Genomic DNA, 23,192 nt, shown 5'->3' with positions numbered 1-23,192 from the left:
AAAAAACGTTTTAACAATTCAAACTTTGGTTTTCGAGCACCCAGAGAATTCTACCATCGCTTAAGTTAAAGCTCTTGGTAAGTACTTTTATTATCTATATTGAGAAAAAGGGGTTAGTATTATGAAATTGATTCAAGAATGCCAAAACTGCCGAGTACTTTGGCTTACTTTAAATGCATAATACTCGATTTTTCCAATTTTTGAAGCAGTTAGATAAGGTCAATAATGGCTAAAACACCAAAAATAAAGAGTTACAGGTTGTTGTACATATGAAGAACTATCATCACACCAAGTTTCGTTACTCTAAAAGTTCAAAGATTTTTTTGCTGCTAGCTTGAAAATTCGAAAAAACGCGATTTTCACGAAAATGATCAATTTCAAACAGCTCTAACTCTGAATCTACTCAATAAATTTTAATTTACCAAGTCTCATTTTAAAGGTAATAAAAAAACCTTTCAAAAAAGACCTATCAAAAGTATTTCTAATTACCCATTCACTATTTATGATTTTTTAAAAATAACCAAAATCTTTAAATTTCGTCCGCACTAATTTAGTTCCCGACAATGGATTTTGGGATCTAGGATTTTGAAAATTGTTTTGTAAATAGCTGACGTTATAACAAAAAAAAATGAGCTATTCTAAATTAAAATCGGTTTATAGGACATCGAGATATAGCTTTTTGAATATAGGCTAAAAAGGGCCTTTTTGTGCCTTTGAGAAGGGATTTCTCGGGCCCTAGTGTACCTAGAGGGCTGAAATTTGAAATGTAGTCTTATTTCATAAGGTATAATAATATACTATAATTTGGAGCAAATCCGAAGACCCCTCCCACAAAAGTGGGTGAAAAGTATTGGAATTGCTCATATATATATATATATATATATATATATATATATATATATATATATATATACATATATATACATTTTACTTTCATTTAAACGTCTTTCTCTACGTAAAGAGCGAAAAAGATAGTAATTTTCAAAGGTGAATCGTAGATGCATGTTGAAGTAAAAGGATACTTCTAGCATCGTTAAAAGTCTCTCTAGTAAGAGGCTTTGAATTTGCGGTTCACCTAATTTACTATCAGAGAGAGGTCTCTGGACTTCTTGTTACTTCGTATAGATGTCGCTGCTAGCGTACCTGGCTGTTATTTTGGTTATAATAACCAAATACTAGACTGCATTTCATTTCAGTTGAACTTCCACAAGTGCTCCTGATGATGAGTTGAATAACTCGAAACACGTGTAGAGCAATGGTGGAGTTCCGATTGAAATGAAATGCAATCTTTTACTTTCATATATATATATATATATATATATATATATATATATATATATATATATATATATATTAGATAATAGGCATATAAGTACATAAAAATACGATAATTGGAAAATGGTATATACTGCATAAAATCTGGTTATGAAGTAGGTTAAATCCAGAACTCGTCTTTGAATCAACAAAATATCGTAAGCGATGGGACTCCCTGTTCGCACTAGCATAGCAAATAACTACAGGCAAACAAACACGTACAGATTGCATTGTGTTTTCTCTAAAGTGTATAAATTTCTAACAATCGATATACACTTTTCAGTTGTAATCACACAATAACCTTTATTTGTCTCAAAAATACAAAAATAAAGAATAAGACAGAAGAAAATAAAAAATAGAGTAATTTATACAATAGTTTAGATTTACCTGTCCCTGCTAGAAGATCGGTGACTTCGGTACTCCTTGTCTTTGCTGCGATTTCGATCTCTATCCCTGTGGCTATGTTTTGCACTCTTTTTATCACGTTCTTTAGAGGTATCCCTATTTGATTCTCCAGAGTCCAAAGTGGAACCTTCGGTTAAGCTCTTAATCATTTCAATATTATCAACTTTATTACCGTGGTCATCTTCTACCACTTGTTCACCTACAAACAAAAATCGTAAAATAATTATCGCTGCACGTCAATGACGTCATAAATAATGGTGCAATGCATGTAAGCGCAGTTGTAAAACAAAAAATATCTCAAAAAAAGTTTATTGTTGCAAAACAATAATTTTTGTGTAAAAGATTTAGTAAATTGTTTTTGCAGCAATATAATAAATGGAAAATTTCTCCATTGTTCAACAGAATGCTGTACATAGGTATCAAATATTTATTTCTCTTATGTTCGTTACAAATCACCGATTAGATTCCTACACTGTCAAAGCACAACAAACTGCTTAGAATTTGCTTAATTAAACACATGCTTTGAAACCTACACGAATTTTAATGAGCATTCATATAATTAGGTAGACATACAGATTGAACCAATTTAAAACGGAACATACAATTTAATATATGTCTGTTTGAACTGCATTTGAAATAGTGGACCAATATAAAACTTGGACAAAAATAAATACATACCCGGTGATAGACATTGTATAAAATATCGTTCAACTATCTGTCTCCTTTAAAGGAAAGAGGAGTTTGCCTAATAGTCGGAGAGATAGAGCCGAAATTTTGAACTGATCAGTAATATGACATTTCTCTATTGGAATATATTCATTGTATCTGGGTTAAGACTTTGCCTTACAGGCGGACGTCCCTCGTGGTACAGGGGGTGGCTATACAGGGATGAAGTTGAAATTTTTTTCGGAAAAATTAACGATCGATAATATGGCTGAAAATTTGCCCAGAGTAAGATCTTGGTATAACTAGACGAAATCCCAAAGGGCGGGCGCGAGAGTGGATACATAAGGGGTGGCGGACAGGGGTGAAGTTGCAATTTTTTGGGGAAAAATTAACGATAAGTAATATGTCCGCCATTTTCATGGCTTATTATTTAGCCCCTAAAAACTCTAAATCCAAAAGGGCGGACAGCTGGGTTGGTACAGAGAGCCACAAAACGGGGTCAAATGTACCACTTGCCTGCGCATTTTAGGTCTCGGTAACAATTTTCAAACTGATTTTATTATGATATTTTTATACCGATTGATTTGAAAATTTGTATGCTCACTGCTGTTACTATTCTGAGAAGCGTCAAGTAGAGTTTTCCTCAAAATTTTCCAAAAAAATTTCCGTAAATGAAAATTTTCGTAATTTTTTGAGGTAAAATCTAATTTGTAGAATCCTTTCAATTTTCTGTAAGTTATACCATGATTTTTTTCCAAAAATTTTCAAACGATTTTTCCGATAAGAAAAAAAAATTTAGAAAAACTTCGTCATTTTTCTCACTCTCATTGATGTTATCACATTCATAATCTTCGTCACTTTTACTTTCAATAATATCACATTCATTATCTGCTTCATTTTCAATCACTACTTCTCGAACTGATTCTGGCATCTGAGGTCCACTAAACCATTTGAATTTATATGTTTCATCTTCAAACTCCCAACCATGTTCTTCAACAATCAATTCTGTTGGTACTTTTTTATGAGCATTTGTCCAAATATTTGAAATATAATGAGCTCGCAGTAGATGTTGGTGTAATTCATCTTGACATGGTGGTAAGCTTGAAGCATCGAAATTTTTTAGTTTTTTTTTAAGGCTCGTTCACATCATGCAACTTATACTGCCGGTTAAATAGTAAAAATCTGACATCGTTTACTTTTCTTTTTGGAATTGTTCTCGTCAGTCCTGTTCCATATAAGTGACTAAGGTTTCAAAAACTTCATTACAATCGAAGTCAGCAAATCGAAGTTGAATAAAAGCATCTTGATACTTATTACATTTAGCGCATGCGTCTAGAATTACTGATCTAAATGAACGCGCATCATTATTATTTTAATATTTTAAAATAATAATGATGCAAAATTAATGTCCAAACAGAATTTGTAAAATTATAATTAACTAATGAAAAAAAATTCAATCAACTTGAAAGTTAAAAAAAAAATCGGTTGCCTGTAAAGTCGGTTTTACGGGCGAAGATTTTACGTGACAACGTCTTTTTCTCGGTAGAATATTTATTGATATGAATATTATTAAATTGCACAATAGGAACAAGGAATTGAATGAAAATAAGAATTGCACAAATTTTAACTATAGAAATATATTTTGTTTACTAAAACATTGTACATGTAAACTTAAACTTAACTAATTTCTATTTGAGTGATTTTGTTGAGGATAGGACGATGATAGGAGAAATATGAAATGAAAGGAAGTGTTTCTGCTGTAATGTGTCTTGAACGCCAAGAACGCTCGAGAAAGACAGAGACACAAGCACGGAAGCACGCACCGATTCAACGCGCCTAATTCTCTAGTGCTGCGCGCGCAGCGGACCGATCATGTTTGAGTGGGAGAGAGACGCAAGGCATTCGCCGGTCTGGCGGGCCTCTCTCTCGTTCGGTGACTCACTGTAACAGACGTGAGCGGGCGTTACACTTTTTCATGAATGACTCCGAGCCACAACCTAATTTAAGACGTTGTCACGTCAAAAAAATATTGAAAATATCTACAAAGTAAATTTCAAAACTTAAAAAATTGATAATTCCACTATTAAATTGATTTTTATTAATAATTATTTATAAAATGTTAAAGGAATTCTACAATTTGAATTTTACCTATTGATAAATAGAAATAATATATTTTGTATTTGATTATTAATGTAATAATAAATCAAATTTTTCTTATATCTGAACAATCATTATTTATGCAATGTAAATTTAAAAACCTTTTTATTGTAATAAAAAATAAGTAAAATTACTATTTGTTATACCAAAAATATTTAATAGTTAACATTATAAATTCGGCCCTATCTCTTGGACTATAAGGAAGCGATAAGTGGATTGACAGCATAATAACTGCTTTTTAAGTCTAGTTTTTCAGTGATTCTAGGCAACCTATTTGGGTGGAGTTTTGACTTGTTCTTGAATGAGTTCCGAATCCAGTAGCCCGCTGAAGTATTGGATTTTTATAATATAATTATTTGACAACCTTTTGTTGGCCAACCACCTAGAGCGGAGTTGAGCCGAAATACATTGATTTCGTATGTTCCGTTTTAAATTCGTTCAATCTGTATGTTGTGAAAAATGTAACTTTACTGATTATTTTGATACTGTCAATAAAGTACAATTTATAGCTTTTTTTATTTGAGTTTAGTACTGAAAGAACAATATGTCACATTAAATAATTGAACAAGTACACCAATTCTTAATAATTAATTTATGGAGTAAAAATGACAGTTACTACTGATTACAGAGTTGCGATCTGTATTTTATTAATACTTTGATTATTTTGATATTATCAAGAAAATAAAATTTATAGGATTTTTACGTAAGTTTAGTACTGTGTAGTAAGAACAATAATTTACATTAAACAACCAGTACACCAATACAACGTTAATTGGAGTGTACAATATGGGGTGTACAAATGACTTTTACTACTGTTTAACAGAGTTGAGATATGTATTTTATTAATATCACAAAACTGTGTCTAATATAGGTTTCGGTAGGTAAAGCCGACAGATTCTACAAAATAATACAAAATCTCCAATTGTTCCAGACGAGTTTATTTGTAAAGATGACACCTTTGTGCCTATATATATATATATATATATATATATATATATATATATATATATATATATATATATATATATATATATATATACACAGGAAGAATACATAGGAAGCCATTCTTAATATAAGTATTAACTGTAGGAAGTCATTTTTAAGAGAAGTATCTATCATACTATCTTTTATTAGTAACGCAACTGTAAAATATTCTAAAAATAATAATCTGAATAATGCTGAGACAACACATATACATGTTGGCCGGTACTTGGAATGTGTAAAGTTGGCGATTTGAGGATGCGAATTTGTTTATCAGTGAAGTGTCGGTATTTGAGCTTTGGCCTGAAAGGGGAATATTAACACACCCGGAAATATTGCCGATCGATAGCTATTTAAAGATGAAAGAGTTACGACGTTCCGAGGAAAGGTGTTCTGAAATAAAATTAAAAACCCAAATATATTGGGTTAAAAATCTATTTATCAAAAATCTGTACGCCGTATAAAAAAATGTTTCAAATAAAAAATGTAGCTGAGATAATTTTAAATAAAAATGTTTATTAGCCCTTTTTGTGTAGCACGAACGTTTCTTTTCACGTAGCAGAGTGACTTTTGATCAGAGTGTCTTATCGACAAAAATCAAAATGCGTTTTAAAGGTCAAGAAAGAGTGCAGTTTTTCTATGCAATTTTTGTGTTTTGCCGCAAATAACTCAGTTTTATAAAGGTGTTAAATTAATAAACATTGCGAGATTTTTGCCATTTTCTATGATTCTCATGAGATCAATAAAATTTATTACTTTCATTGATCGGTTACTATAAAATTTCCATGGATAGATCCTAATCTTCAAAACCTATACCATGAAATTTCCGTTTTGAGTTATGGCAATAAATGTGAGCATTTGAAATATGCCTTAAAAACAGAGAATTTGATAGATCTTAGACCCAAAAATACTTGGAACAGAATCCAATGGAAAGATACTTCAATAATTTTGAAAGAAACAGTATAAACATAAAAATTAAGAAATCAGCCATCATCTGACTAAATCAAGCAAACTCATTGATAGAATGAGCAAGATCTGATTACCGATACTAAAAGAAGTTATGAATAAGAAAATATCAACACCAATGAAATAATAGCATGTCAGGGACACATAATCTAAAATCCACAATAACACACCACACAACTAACAATAAGCACAACAAGAGCAGAATTTAATATCAATCGAGGATATAACAATACTTTTCAAGGCTAGACTAGAAGTGTAAACATGGCTGATGCCTCGAAAATCGCGACCAAGTAAGTCTGAATTATCAATATTTCATTTACAGCCATTGAAATTAACAGCATTTACAAGTTTTATATTATTTACAATTTTTATTTCGAAAATTTTTTTAAACCATTTCCGGATGGGAAATTAAAACACCAAGAACAAAGTTTTATTAAACTAAACTTAAAAAATGTAATAACAGAAGCGATACTCTCATGTTGACAGCCAAATTTGTTTCTGAAATGACGACAACGAAGAAAAAAAAAAACAGTGTGAAAACGATGTTAAGAAGTATCATGGAATATAACAAACAAAAAGCACAGCTACAATTCTTCTTTACATAGCAGGATAAAAAGGTATCGAAAGCAATCAACTAGTAGTTGGTTGAGGTAAACGTTTATATTCATTGAGAAATGACAAGAAATCCATAACCTTTGGAGAATTACGTCCGGTTCCACCAACGTAAAGTAAAATCTTATGTAACTTTTGCTTAATCAAAAAATTTCTTAGTTAAAATTTGCATTCCACCAAGAAAAAACTTGAGTTACCAAAGATGCCAACTTTGCAAAATTGTCAAAAATTCGTAACCAGTTGACTCGTTATTAATGAATGAAGAAACGACAAAAAAAAGAAAAAGATAGGATGATGACTTTAATGTCATTACAATATATATATATATATATATATATATATATATATATATATATATATATATATATATATATATAAATTTACAAAAAAATAGGAATATAAAAATCAAATTAGATGGAAAAAATGCGAAACCTAACGTAACATCGACAGAAAAAATTTAACCTCACTTTTATGTCAATATATGACTAGAAGAATTTCAATGCATGCTCTAGTAGGTGACTTAAGTGTGAGCAAAAATATTTGTGTCTCGATTTGTTTTGCGCCTAGTTTATCATCAAATGATAGCATATGTATCAACATGCGTGTAACTTTATATATTTAGATATATAATAATTTGGAAAAGATGGATCCACACGAAATCAGAAGGTTGAACATAGGGAGGAAACGAAATCAAAATCAAAGTTTTTAAATCAAAAGTAGTATTATAAGTATACTTATGTGTACCTTTGTGTGTCTTGAGTACATACTGTCGATTACAATTTAGCAACTCCAACTCAGATTTTTTAATCATATCCAATTGATGTTTGGCTTCCTTTTCTCTCCACTGTGCTAATTCTTGATTGGCCATATCATCCGTTGACAACCTAACCTAAAATAGATCAGAAACGTTATATCAAGTTAGAAATCAGAGAAAATAATCTTAAATCTTACCAATTCATACGGAGTTATGTTTTTCTCGCATATTCGTCTCCACAAAGTTTGATTTTTAACATCTTTTATATTGAAAATTAAACTCCTATATTTGTTTCTATATTTCTGACCTGTATCTCCAAAACATTTGTACAGCTGAGATTCGATCTCCACCGATATTGATTTGACTTCTTCTTCGGATAATTTTAGGTCATTAACACCTTTCAAACGGTTCGTCAGTTGTTCAAATACGGTTTTTTGGACGTTTTCTCTTATATTTTCCTGAGGTTTTTGAGGAGTTGTTTCTTCCCTGTCTTTTGTGCTATCCTAAAAATAATAGAAATATGATTTTCATTGGAATCTAAACTACAATGAGATATCAATGACGAAACAAACTTCATTAATTGCTAAACACATCATCAATTTATTTAAACCTAATAATGTAACCGCTGGTAGATCAATGAGAGTCCAAAGCAACAAGATAACCAACGCAGATTGTTACGTCTTTTAGAAAAAGCTAAAGCCAGTTCTTCTGGCGTAGCCATCAAGATATTTGAAAGTGAGATAGAGCAGGAGCTGAATGACTGATAGCGTTGGTAATGCGAAAAAATGAAAAGAAATGGTTCACAATACCAAATAGGTCTATTGTACGTATTAGGTCGGAAAATATTGCAAGAGAAAGGTAAGACGTGAGACCTGTTGAATAAAAAGCCAAAACAGCTGCTGAGTGTTGGAACCTATTTATTACTAATAATATTTTAAAAGAAATAGTAATTCGCACAAACTTTCAAATAAGTATCACGAAAAGTTTGATGCATATTAGAATTATGTTTTGTGGTCCACGACTACAAAAGCCTACAAGACTGCAAGAGCCTACGACTCTGTAAATAAAAGAGAATTGTTTAGAGCAATGATAGACCTAGAAGTACCAAATCAGTTGGTAAGTCTAACCAAACTAATCCTTGAAAAAGTTGAATGCACGAGTACGAATCCAGGGGAACTCCTCTGAACCTTTTAAAACAAATAACGGGCTACGTCAGGGAGACCCACTCTCCTGTATACTATTCAATCTAGCTCTGGAAAAAGTAATACGTACGTCACAAATCACAACTACCGGTTTAATATATAACAAATCTGTGCAAATCCTAGCATATGCTGATGATATCAATATTGTTGGGAGAACGAAAAACGCAGCACGAGAGGTGTACGTAGCACTAAAGAAAACGGCTACAAAAATGGGTTTAATAATAAACACCAATAAAACGAAATACATGAAAATAGGTACGCAACCACAAATACTACGGCCACTTGTTATAGAAAACGACGTAATCGAAGCAGTTAACGAATTTGTATACCTGGGAACGCTCGTCAATACTGAAAATGACACTACCGCAGAATTTGCACGGCTAAAAGATGCTATTTTGGGCTTAATCTCCTTTTTAAATCTACAGTTATATCAAGAAATACAAAAGTAAAACTCTACAAAACAATAATACGCCCAGTCCTAACATATGGTTCAGAAACCTGGACTTTAACAAAAAGAAATGAAAACATGTTAGGATGTTTAGAAAGAAAATACTAAAGCGAATCTATGGAGCGGTAAATAAAAATGGTGTTTGGAGAAGACGACACAACTTCGAACTTTATAGAATATACCAGGAACCAGATATCGTAAAACACATTAAGATAGGACGTCTGAGGTGGGTAGGCCATGTAATGCGGATGGAGCAAACCGACCCAGCTAGAAAAACGCTCCTTGATAGACCTATTGGTCAAAGAAGAAGACCCAGAACAAGATTAATTACTATTTAAATGGGAATAAGCCACAATTGTGGCTTATTCCCATTTAAATAGTAATTACTTTAAAATGTCACAAGAAAATAGCTTCAGAACAGAACAAGATTCCTAGATAACATAGATGAAGATATGAGAAATATGGAAATACGTGCTCGGCGTATTTTACACACAGGGTTGTAAAGCCAAAATGATGATTTTGTAGTCCAGGTAAATTAGAAGTGAGTGTATCCGCCTTTGGTGCCGAATGAGGAGGGCTCGATCCCGAGTACAAAAATCAAAAGGTATAGCTTAGGTCGCCGCCGCCGTTTGTAAGGCCATGACAAACCACAAAATCGTAATCTGTCTAGTGCAGCTGCTCTACACTTAGTCCTTCGGAGTCGACGTTAAACTGTAGGTCCCGCATATCAGTGTACACTTAATGATACCAACACAAATATACGCAAAGGAGTTGCCTTTGCTCAAAATGGCGTATACCATATTAAGAAGATACTCTTCGCATCTAATAGACATGTAATATAGTCGGTACATATTTCGGTCAGAACAATATCGACAAGGTTCGATTTAGCTTTTACACAAGATGTTTACAAGGTTTACAAAGGTAAAATAAGGTCTATTGGGCATTGGTGGAGGGCTTATATATAGCCGATGTACCGAAGCCTCGAGGACCTGTATAATAGTCAAACGACATATCAAAACACTGCCGTTAATGAATCTTTATTCCAGGGATTCTCAGAGAATTTTCGGATTAACATATCTCTCATATGATGATCCTGAACAACCACCACCAAGGGAGTTGGAACAGCTGGTGAAAGACTGCAGGAAAAGTGAACTGCAATTAATGCGAATGCACACTATGTGACCTGGGGCAGTACAGATACCAATGAAAGAGGTAAGTCATTAATACAGCTTGTTATGGAATATGATTTGACATACTAAATGCATGAATCGAACTAACTTTTGTGACTTCACAACGAAAGGAGATAATTGATATATCAGTGGGCACGACCCACATGACTGGAACTCTAAAAAATGGCATTTGTCAGATGAGATGTCTTCTTGTTTAAAACATCGACACGTCTGTTTTGAAATATTAGACAATGAGCATATCAAGGAAACTTATCGAAACCCTCGTAAGACAAACTAGGAAGCATATCAAATAGACCTGGAATATTGTTTAGGCAAGATTAAAGGAACGATAAATCACACTGGACATACAATGGCCACCGGATAATTTCAAGAGTTGTCATTTCAGTAATCGAAGACAATTGTACGGAGATAATGAGGAATTCCAATAGAAAAGTACGCAGATCGAATGACAACGCTGCAAATAAAAGGAGAGAAGTTGGACGAAATTTTAATTTCGCCAAAAGATCATGTGAGTGGGGCTATTATCGCAACGCTCAGACTGAATATAATAAGGAGCTGAGAAGAGCAAAAAGAGAATCGTGGAGAAGGCATTGTGAGGAGATGGAACAGACTATAGAAATGCCAAGACTCGACAAAGTTGTCTCAAAGGACCCTCAGATAAGTATTCATGAGGCTTACATGGAATCAGCAGATAGAACGAATAACCAATAGATCGGTAACTATGTTATTGGTAGCAAGACGCACTTATGGAAAAATTTGGGATTTAAATCAGACGTGTTATATTGGATTTATAACATGATGGTAAAACCAACCATTATATATGCATCAGTGGTATGGTGGCCAAAGATACAGCAAAAAAGTACCATCCTAAAACTACGCAAGGTGCAAAGACTTGCTTGTCCTGGAATCACAGGGGCTATGAGGGGCATAAAAACAGCAGTTATGGAGTCCCTACTGTACATCCCTCCTTTATACATAGTTATAAAGGGGAGCCTAGAATCGACTGCGAGAAAACCTAAGCAACGTGTGACGATAATATACTCTTATCGTTTAGAGTACGTCCATGTATTTAACAAAACATGATTTTATACCGCCACTGGCGGCATTCTTTCTATGTTGAACGAAGAATATCTAACTACTTACTGGAGCAGGTGCGCTGAATTCTATCGTTTTGGTTAGTTGAACGAAAGTGATAATTCCTCCTCCTATCGGTGCGCTGAATGTAGCTACCGAACTTCTCATACCGTGTGATGGGTTGAATCAGACATTCCTTCCCGTAGACATTGATTTCCCGCTGAGAAATGAATGTAACTCCTGATTAATTCCCCATCGTTGACTTATTATTCACGGGCCAAATATCGTTACACCATCCTTTTAAAGCTGAACTTGTACATATAGAATTTTTATAAAATAGGAATAACGAAATGATTTTTATGCTGTCTATTTAGATAGAAATAAACGTTTTAAAAACGAATTCTGTCTCCGATTGTTATTTACTATCTGAGGTCTTCACAAACGTAACGGTTAGATCTTGACATAGTAAAATCATAATGCAATCAAGGATACCGATTTGATGATTTCTCACCATGCGGTACCTAGATATAGGCTTAAAGTACCTTTCCAAAAGGACCTTTGCTCACCAGAGGATGGGACAGAGGAAACACGCGACCCAGACTGCAGGGTTATACTTAGTTCAGAGACGGATCTAAAACTGCAAAAGTGTCGGTGCTGGATGGTCGATAAGCTTTTTTTCACGGTGTCATGAGTATCAAATTAGGTCTCATCTAAATAAATGTTTCGTTTCAGTTTTCTATACTGTTATATTTTTTATGTAGTCGTTTCAGGACTCTAACATTGTGCCAGCTTATACAGCTCTAGAGGATCGGTACCATATGTTTTTGGAGTCACTCGGTAGTCTCCGAAAAGGTTTTGCGGTTTGCGATCTAATAAATACGATATGGTTGACTGTTTCAGATCCTCTGCTACAGAGTCTGCAGCTCAAGTCTCCATGAATCTGTCCCATTGTATGCAAAAATAAAATATTTATCTACTACAAATCGGCGTGTGTACTCAGAGGTCAACTTTTAATAAATAACTGGTAAGATTCCCGACAACTTCATATATTCTATAAAAAGTGGATAATTCTACAACGCGTTAGCAAGTTTCAGGTATTTCTGAAAGTCGCACAACAGAAAAATGCTTTTTTATATAAGTTGTTTTAATGTAAATGAACACAAAGTAAAATTGCTGAGAATAAAACACAATTCACCAGGTGAATCTATTTTTTTTTGTTCGCAAGTGTATATATAAATCAAGCGTTTGAATACAATATATTTTGTATCTCTGTATTCCTGACGTAGATAAGTCTTCATCTCCTAGGGAGAATAGCCTAGATGTGGCTACTCCTACAGTTAGGTGGCATAACCACATTCACTAAAAACCGAGGATGTCCTATTACCCAGGGCATCTTAAGTAAATTTCAGATCATAAGCCTCCTCACGTAAGTCACACGATGAGGAGGGGTGGTGGAAAAACCTGGGGGTCAGATAGGTACCACTTCGACTAGCGAAGTGTGACCGGTTTGATCTTCGGACATGTGGATCCCATTCTTACATTGGTATACACATGTTCCTATGTGCAGGGTTGATCACTGCGTGTGTGTGTGTGAAGTCTTCATCTTCAACTGATTCGCAACTATAAACACTAACATATAACAAATATTGTACACATTAAGCTATTTTGTATTACCTTTCTTTGCCTGGGAGTTTTAGTTTTTTCTTTCCCAGTAATACTCGAACTTCGTTCCCTTTCCTTTACGCTAACCGGCGTTTTCGGTTTCTTCTCGGAACTTGTTTGGGGAGTTTTGACCAAAGTAGTCTGAACTAATTTCGGCTTGTTCGGTGTTACTGGAGGACTTTTCAAGAGTTCTGGTTTTACGAACTTCGGTTTAGGGGACTCCTTGATGGGTGGCGGTGTTTTGTTGGGAGATGGCTTTGATCCTAGAAGAGAGGCTTTGAGTGCAGACTTCACTTGTTGGTGTAACTGCTGTTGTTTCGGAGAATGCTTAATAACCCCCACATTTACCCCCTTTTTCTGGACGGCTAGGGACACTCCATGATCTGTTGTATTTTTCACTAGTTTGAGTTTTGTTTGTGCCAAGTTTCCAGCCTGAAAGAAAATTATATTCTTATTAATTGCATCAAAGAAATTTAACGAACGAGATATGATAAATGCCAAAAATGTAGAGATCAACAATCACGACGAGAAAACAAAGTCCTATATGTTATGATACCCACATACATTCATTTTAGTTTTTTCTGCGAATTTATTTGTGTATTAAATTATTATGACTTTTTATCTATATAGAAGTATAAATTTCATGTCGTAACTGTTACACAATAGATAGCACCTCACGCCTTGAGTTTATAAATAACTACAGGTCAAATAAACTAGTTATATACTTATCAAAGTTTTCTTTAGACACATTTCCTCTAATGATTATCGATTAGATCTAATTTGTGTACTGCAATAAATTTTCCGAGTTTCTAATAATAGATTGTTGTTTGGAAAAACCAATTTGTGCATTGTCGTATGAGATTTTAACGCAATTTTAATGCAATGTACTCAGTGTGAGTGAAATAATGAGAGGGAGGGAGTGTTTTTCATTGTCAACCGCGCGAAGGCCTCAAATCTCGAATACAATAATAAGTATTTAATTCTTTCTACTTCTTTTAATATCTACTGTTTAATTTTTATAAAATATTCGTTATATTTATTTAAGACTGGCATATACTTCGTCTTTTCTTTACATATTTGTAGTAATCTAATTTTTACTCCTCTGTAAGGGATGCTTGATAATACCAGTCTTTCTCTTATTATCTACATGTCCTATATTTTGTGTGTAGCTTTGTATAATTAGACTCCCAATTCCTGATTTCTTAATTAATGTCTAGAACTTTGTCAAAACGTTTCGTACGCAGACTTCACTTGTCTGTGAACATAGTTTAGAATGAGTGGTGCATCTGTTGTAAAATTCAGAATGCTCTCGAAGAAAAATATGCTGGAACAAGTTCCGACATATAATAACAATTATTTTCAATTCAATTGTGGTTTAGTAAAACATTGTATAAAAATTGTTTAGATATATTTTTTATTTATATAGCAAGTTTAGCAGATATAATTAGTTATTTACGGTAAAAACAGACCAATAATTAATCTGAAATGTTTCTAGATACAACTAAATTGGTTCCTGAAAAGATATGTTTTCAAACGAACGAAGAGAATTTCTCCAAAATTTATTGTAAACAAAGTGTGATATGACTATGCTTACCTTTATGATTTTCCTTTATTTTCATCATCAAAATGACAAAATGGGTATTGTATGTGAAGACTATACAGTCAAAAATTAAAGCCTCTTCTCTTAAAACTGTTTTCAGATCCACGTACGGTAGCTTTTCAGATAAACTGTTACTCAAAACTTCGGCACAGTTTCTTCAAATTCACGACTGTATGACTGTTAGAATTGCAATTTTGAATAAGTATCACAATTTTCCACAGTTTCTACGGCATTATTCTGCATTTTAGATGTAACCAACTCTATACTTTGAAAATATTTCTACACCTTTTTAATGACATTCATCCTTCCATTACATTTCTCCCCTCACTTGTAGAATACAAATATTTTGCAACATTGTTGTTATTAATTTTAACGTACCATATACCTACATAATTGTTTACCTATTTTAATAATAATACACATCTATCCTTTAATTATGAGGTTATTTACCTTCCGGTAGAATTGGATCAGTTGCTACATTCTTTTGAAATAATTTCGTAGTTCGAATTGAATTTCTGTAGCACTCAAGTTGCGTTAAGTCATTGTTTGAAATTACTTATTTTATTAGCTACCAATAAAATTTTACTCCACGACTTCGAATTATTTCACATCGTCGATCGCAAGTTCGGTTCGCAAAGATTGATTGTTTTTGTGTTATGGACTGTCATTAGTTACGGATATAGAAATGTGTTTTAATTTCATCATTTAGTTTCAAACCGGCTGCAAGGACACTTGTTCTATTATAGTGCAATCCTATAGTAGTATTATAGGTTTATAGGAATAAAAGGAAAGACTAATATATAAATATTTTATTTAAATACATAAGTAACAGTAAGGAGAAATACAAAAACCAAAAATAAAACTTACCTTTGGAGTCACGACTTCTTTAACGTTTCCTGACCTAACAGCTTCGAATCCTGGATGTTCTTTGAGCCACTGATCCAGATTAGCGGCACTCGGAACTTTATTTCCAGTTACCATCTTACCAGTTGATCTCTCATAAACTAGCACCTTAAAAATGATTAAAATTATTATAAGAACTTGTTCAGGTCAAATAATTAAAAGGGCAGTTTTTAGTAAAATACATACATATTTCTTGAAAAATTAAAATTATACAGGGTGAATATTTGGACGTAGACTAGAAACACGATATTTGGACCAAAATGTGTTTATTTTTTTCGTTTTTTGCTAATCATTTTACTGTATATTTATAAATTATTATCAAAATCGGCAAAACGGCATAATTTTGGACAACGAATATTATTTTATATTATGCTATACGAGCATATATATAGCATATATACTTTGTCTTTTTACATACAGTGGCCTATCATCCAAAATATAACTAAAAGTATTTTGCAAAAAAATCTCCATTTAAATTTGGAGGAAGAATACATGGCCCTGATAATTACTCTTCTATAACTAGTTACAGTTCTAGTTATCTCATTCTGGAATGGTCCTGTATTTGTTATCAATAATCTCATATATAAACAAGAGTTTACAACATCAAACGACTCAATTTTGGCTCCCTTAGAATGCCACATCACATATTGAGTTTAAACCCATGCCGACAATGTGTATCTTTAATAGCACGCATGTTTTCTTTTACCCAGTAATGGCAGTCTCACCCATGAAAAATCCCTCGTTTGGTAAAACTTGGAAGATCTATTGGAAGTAAATTTTGAAAAGAATTAGCTATAACGGTTTCTTTTTAAAATTTAATAATATACTTGACTGCTAACAGTTGACGTAAAGTTAAAAATTTTCATATGCTCGTACCTAAATTTAATGTTTTGTTCACCCCGATTTTTAGTGCGAAATGACCCTATTTCGTTTAACGATAATATAAATTATTATATTTTTAGATTAATAGTTCAATTTGATACTTTCATGCGGGATGTTATTATTGCTTAAGGTATATTGGATTGTACTCTCTAGATAATCGCTGTATGCAAAATGCTAGCACAACCCCGCCCAAGTTAATTTCCGTATACCCATTTTAATTACATTATTCGTTTAAAATATAAATTTAAACCAATCCCTGTTTAACTTTTCCCATATGGTCCCATCAAGTACTTGAATTACCGTGACACAATAGTGTTTCCGTGTTCTCAAGAAGCTAACAAGGGTAGCGAAATGGACCCACATACGGATCACTCAAAAAGACACGGTCCAAACTCAGAAATGGTTGGTAAATTCGGACTCTGGTCGTAGAAAGTTCTGATTTATTTTAATCATAAATTGTATTTTAAAATGTAGAATTGTAAAGTAAATTTCTCTAGAGTGATTCCAATTCTCGTTCAAGTTGCATCCCAAATATGTGAAATTCTGAACTCCCCCTAAAGTTTTACCCTTTATGCAGAAACAGTAGTTTATATTGGAATGTTGCTGATTATCATTGCTTTAGTTTTATCGTTGAAAATGTATATAGAAAATTGTTTTATTTTTCAGCTATAATAAACTTAAATACTAAGTGTTAAATCGCGAAATAATTTCAATTAATTATATTTAGGCGGTAAATAAAGTTTTAAAATTTAGATACTAACATTAATAACAAAATCAGTTATAACAAAGGTTAATTTTACATAAACATCAATTCTTAAGTTCTACGAGAATGATTCATCATCAAGATTAGTTTAGGTACTATTGGTAAGCAAGGATAGGTAGGGGTAAGTCTCTAAACTGTTGGGGTGGATTGAATCTTAGCGCCGCCCCTACTAACAAAATACAAGAGGTAAATGATTAGATCCCCAACAATACTTGTAGAGCTTAAACAGATCCGTCTAGATATTACAGATTTTTAAAATGAGATGTTAAACAATAAAAATAAGCTGAAAAACTAGCTCAAGATTACAAAGAAAAACATCAAAATTTAGGTACTACTGGTAAGCAAGGATAGGTAGGGGTAAGTCTCTAAACTGTTGGGGTGGATTGAATCTTAGCGCCGCCCCTACTAACAAAATACAAGAGGTAAATGATTAGATCCCCAACAATACTTGTAGAGCTTAAACAGATCCGTCTAGATATTATAGATTTTTAAAATGAGATGTTAAACAATAAAAATAAGCTGAAAAACTAGCTCAAGATTACAAAGAAAAACATCAAAATTAGACAATAAGAAAATAAAAGAAAACATAGTTACGACAGGACTAAAGTGGAAGTTCTGAAGTAAAAATGAAAACGTCAAAATAAACGTATTTTCAACTAAAGTTTTGGTTAATTACTGAAGAAAATTGTAAGAGTTTTGATACATTTTTATTATGTACTTTATACAAATTACAGTAAATAAGCCGACGATACAGAATAGCGACTGACTTTGTCTGGTGTTCAGAGCGAAGTGACGTTGTTCGCGCCGCGCCAAAGCTCGGCTTCTCCTCCAACGGCTAAAACCATGAAGCGCTTTAGTCAGTGGCGCGTATGTTTGAATACAGATACAAAATGAATATATTATTATTATGACAAATGAGTTTGAAATAAACATAGATGCGAAACGGAACAATTACCATTAAGGATAGTAAACAATATTAAAATGTCTGAAGAAAACATCTTCAGAACAATAATAAAAATATATACAAATGATGAAAAAACTTTTAAAAACGTGACGAGTCATTTCTTCAGAGCATGTAAGAGAAAATGTAAAAATAGACCAAGCAATAAAAATAGAAAAAACGTATCTTATAAAAATAAACATAAACTGAGACAAATAAAGGATGAAAGAATTTTCATTAATGATAACTTCGGTCTTTGAAAGAAAGATACAAAAAGAAATTGGAGAAAAGTCTATGTTCCATCCCTCCACATATATTGTTAAGTATTTTTTTATATTCAGTTTAATTAACGTGTGTGTATATCTTTAACGTACGAAACCTGTCGAACAGGTTGTTAATAAGCTAATTGACACAGCAAAGGAACACGACTTGCAAATATATTAACAAGAGCCCATCCCTTATAAAAAATAATGAGAACAAGGAATTTGAATACTCTGGACAATTCAAAGAAGTACATAGTTACATTTATCTGGGGGTCATGATAGGTAATAAAGTGGAGGAAGATTGTGAAATTGGGAAAAGGTTGGTCAGAGGAAATAAATGCGCAGACTCTTTAAATAATATATTAGTATTAATAAGATCTATATTTGCGACTAAAAGGGATAAGAAAAAATGTACAAAATAGTGTAAGATCACTGTCATGTATGTTGCTGAAACGTGGATTATGAATAATCTCAAAATAAGATGAGAATGCTGCGCAGAATATATGAAGGGCAGCTAACTATCGAAAAAAATTATAAATATTCAATTGACCAGAAGGTCGCCTTTAGTTCCTGCTATCGCTTCTCTAAATATATACTAATAGCAATTTTTGTGGCATTCTGTAGGTTATAATGATTTAAAAGGCAGGCATAAAATCTAAAAGATCTATAAGACTTCACTCTAATTTCAAGGTACAAATGAATATAATGCATATCACCCTCTCACTGATTTTTCAATATAAACAAAGCTTACACTATATTATTAACTTACCGTTTCGATTCCTTGTGCGTGAGCAAGAATACATCCTTCACTGCAATAAACGGAATTAGACCTAGCCGGTTTTTGACAAACGACACAAGAAATAGCATTTGCCACTGTTTCTGTTTTCTTTGCTGTACTACCAGAACTTTCTGTAGAAGTCCTTGAATTCCTGGAAGCTTTTCTGATTCTTCTCGCTGCTGCTTGCGGCCTTCTTAATTTAGGATCCTTTAAAATAGAGACGACAAATTTAAAAACAATATTATAATATTTCTGTTTACAAAGTTTACACAGAATATTATAACACTTAAACATTCATAATGGAAAAATCTCCCTAAAATATCAGCATTTCGTCATATATATATATATATATATATATATATATATATATATATATAATATATATATATATATATATATATATATATATATATATATATATATATATTATATATATACGTCTTCATAACAAGGCGAGATCCGATTAAATCGAGGACAACCCGAGATCCACCAATAGGAAATTAATTATTTGAGTATATTGTTCCTAACTATATTTATAATTAACATATCAATCATGGCACACTTAGAGGGGAAAAGATTTTTAAACTTAAATTTTTCTGATAAATTAAAAGCGAAACGAGATCCGTAGCTGAAAAGGGAAGGGGAAGACTTATATACAAAATTTTAGATATTTTCCGATCAACGCGAGATCCCACACTGTTGCCAGCTCTAAAGGGTATTAGTCGAGCGACCAGAGCTCGTCTTGTATTGCATATTTCCTACTTAAGGAGTAAAGTAATTTGCGGTTACGGTGTTTTATATTTTATAATGTCTCGAGGGCAGCGGTTAGTTGAATTAGTGAAACAAAATTCAAAGATAACAAAAGGTAAGTAATGATTATAATTTTTCTGTATATAATCAAATAATTCAACATAAACTTTATAAACCGAATAACTAAAATGCTCTGTTTTATTGAATTTGTTGAATTCTATTCTCAAAGCTATTTTTGTTTATTATTTATGTACAAAATTAAAAAGGGGAAATTATTTAAAATTAACAGTTTATCTGTATAAGAAAATTGTAACATTCTAATCGTGTTTTTACATAAAAATATTAGTTTTGCACAAGAGTAAATACGTTCCATATAGTAGAGTAAATCGACTGACAAAAATTTATTATTTACTTATTTGTCAATAAATTTGTTCTGTCTTAAATTAACTATGCTGTTGCTTTTTAAATGTTGTAATTTTTTAGATATTGATCAGTAAGAATTTCTCACTGTGATTTGTTTTAAATAATTCGCTTGACTTTAGTAGACTGATTTATTTTCTTTTTTTAATAGGTCAGCACTTCGAAGGGCAAAAGTGTAGAATGTAGTCTGCGGAAAGGAAGGGTGTGGAACAAGAGAGACCGCTGCCTATACTGCAGTTTGGACGTAACAAATTTTTCGAGGCATATTTTTAGAAAACATCCTAAAGAGGAGAGTGTTTTAAAAATAACCATGTTACCCAAAAGAGATATTGCTAGAAAGCATATGTTAGATCTCCTAAGAAAGCAAGGGAATTTTTCATATTTGCATGCAGCCGATACCATTAGACCTGTCCAGAGACCTTCGTCTTTTTCAAATTCTAATACTGTAACAGCAGATTACTTACCCTGTATATACTGCAAAGGTTTATATAAACAAAAATCCCTGAAGCGACATGCAAAAAAATGTTATTATAATAAGGAAAACAAAGCAGGAATTAAATATGCAAGTGGAGGCCAAACCATGCTTTCATTCACAGAATCTCGAAAGAGATTTTTGGATAAATTAAGATTGAAATCTGAAATTTTTAATTCGATGCAGGCTGATCGAATTTCATTAAATGGAAAGGGAGATGTAATAATATGCCAATATGCGGAAGATTACTTAAGAAAGCATAAAAGGACCCATATAAGAAGTGCTGTTTCAAATAAAATTCGTGAATTAGGCAGATTGTTAATTCCTCTACAAGATTTGTATGGCATTAATACTATGATAGAAGCACTTAAAGCTGAACTACGCCCAACTGGTTTGATAGACGGACAAATGCGAACGGCAGACGACTCTGTGCCTATCTCGAAAACAAAAACAACACAAAAACAACACAAAAACAACACAAAAACAACATGCTTCCATGGAGAACTTCCCTCGCACATAGACTTAGCAATTCTACACAATATAGGGCAACAATACGAAATAAAATCAATAAATGAAGGCGATTCCACGCACAACGTAATCGTCATGACCCTAGGCGCAGTGGAACTAAATCCACTGCAGCCCCATCAAATAAAGAAAACAAACTGGCCTAACTTCAGAAGAGTATTGAGCAAAACCATCGGGGCAATCCCAACAATTAACAACATAGAAGAACTCGAAGAAAGTATAACAAGATTAGAACAAACAATAATAAATGCCATCGAAGACAACACAAAAAGGAAGATTCCAAGAAATATCAAATGAGCTAAAAGATCTCATTAAAGAAAAGAATAGGAAAAGAAGAAGAGCACAAAGAACAAGAAATCAAGAAGACAAAAGAATTGCTAATGAACTACACAGAGAAGTCAAAAGAAGGCTAAACGAATACAGAAGTGAATATTGGGACAAATATATCCAAGAATTAAACCCGAATAAATCTGCATTCTGGAAAGTATCAAAAATACTCAGAAAGGATAAAAAACCCATACCGCGCCTACACAGAGAAAATGGAATGGTATATACCGAACAAGAAAAAGTTGAAGTAATGCGAAATACACTCGAATCCAATAATATGAAAAACTTTCACCCGGCAGAAGACCTAGACTTCACGGAGGAAGTAGAAAGAAGCGCCAGACGCTTAAGAAGAAGAAAAGGCATAATAGGCCTAGAACACACAAGTCCAGAAGAAATTAAAGAACTAATCAAAGTACTAAATCCAAAGAAAGCAGCCGGGCCAGATAAAATCACAAACAGGGCAACTAAAAATGTACCAAACAAAATCATAGTGTATATCACGAATATAGTTAACGGTATACTAAGACTAAGATACTTTCCAGACAGGTGGAAAGAAGCAGAAGTTATAATGATAGAAAAACCGGGGAAAAACGAGAGCTTTTCACAGAATTATCGATTAATAAGTCTCCTATCATCACTAAGTAAGATAGCTGAAAGAATAATCCTAAAGAGACTACAAACAGAGTCAAAAACAATTGGAACGATCCCAGAATCACAGTTCGGTTTTAGATCCAGACACTCCTGCGAACTACAAGTACTTAGACTAACCGAATTTATCACTAAGGGATACAACGAGAAAATGTACACTGCGGCAGCCTTCCTAGACGTCAGTAAGGCCTTTGACAGAGTCTGGCATGAAGGCCTGCTTTATAAGATGAGTCAATATGGATATAGTGAGGCAATGACATGTCTCCTTGCCTCATACCTGACGAACCGGAGATTCAGAGTTTGGATAGGGCCTGCCCTGTCCGAGGTCGGAACTTTGGAGGCAGGTGTACCACAGGGAGCGGTGTTATCTCCATACCTATATACCATATATACAGCAGACACACCCAGTGATCACAAAACACTGCTCAGCCTATACGCAGATGATACGGCAATTGCAACAAGCAATAGAAACGTAAATTTCGCAACAAGA

The 23,192-nt window shown here is 33.1% G+C and overlaps 1 protein-coding gene across 2 annotated transcripts in view; it reads right to left on the bottom strand.

Annotated features, from left to right (window-relative positions):
* pps (protein partner of snf) overlaps positions 1 to 23,192 on the bottom strand; it is an 87,086-nt gene that overhangs the window by 38,340 nt on the left and 25,554 nt on the right. For both annotated transcript variants that reach the window (XM_072546270.1, XM_072546278.1), the window contains exons 8-13: positions 19,552 to 19,767; positions 15,899 to 16,042; positions 13,444 to 13,863; positions 8,053 to 8,358; positions 7,846 to 7,990; positions 1,702 to 1,918 (exon numbers count right to left, since the gene is read on the bottom strand). In XM_072546270.1, coding sequence (XP_072402371.1) covers positions 1,702 to 1,918; positions 7,846 to 7,990; positions 8,053 to 8,358; positions 13,444 to 13,863; positions 15,899 to 16,042; positions 19,552 to 19,767 — 1,448 coding nt within the window. The remainder of the gene's footprint in view (positions 1 to 1,701; positions 1,919 to 7,845; positions 7,991 to 8,052; positions 8,359 to 13,443; positions 13,864 to 15,898; positions 16,043 to 19,551; positions 19,768 to 23,192) is intronic.

Source organism: Diabrotica undecimpunctata, chromosome 1 (assembly GCF_040954645.1).
Source record: "Diabrotica undecimpunctata isolate CICGRU chromosome 1, icDiaUnde3, whole genome shotgun sequence".
Classification (NCBI taxonomy): Eukaryota; Metazoa; Arthropoda; class Insecta; order Coleoptera; family Chrysomelidae; genus Diabrotica; species Diabrotica undecimpunctata.
The sequence above is the reverse complement of the archived record's forward strand: the minus strand, read 5'-3'. Positions and strand labels throughout refer to the sequence as shown.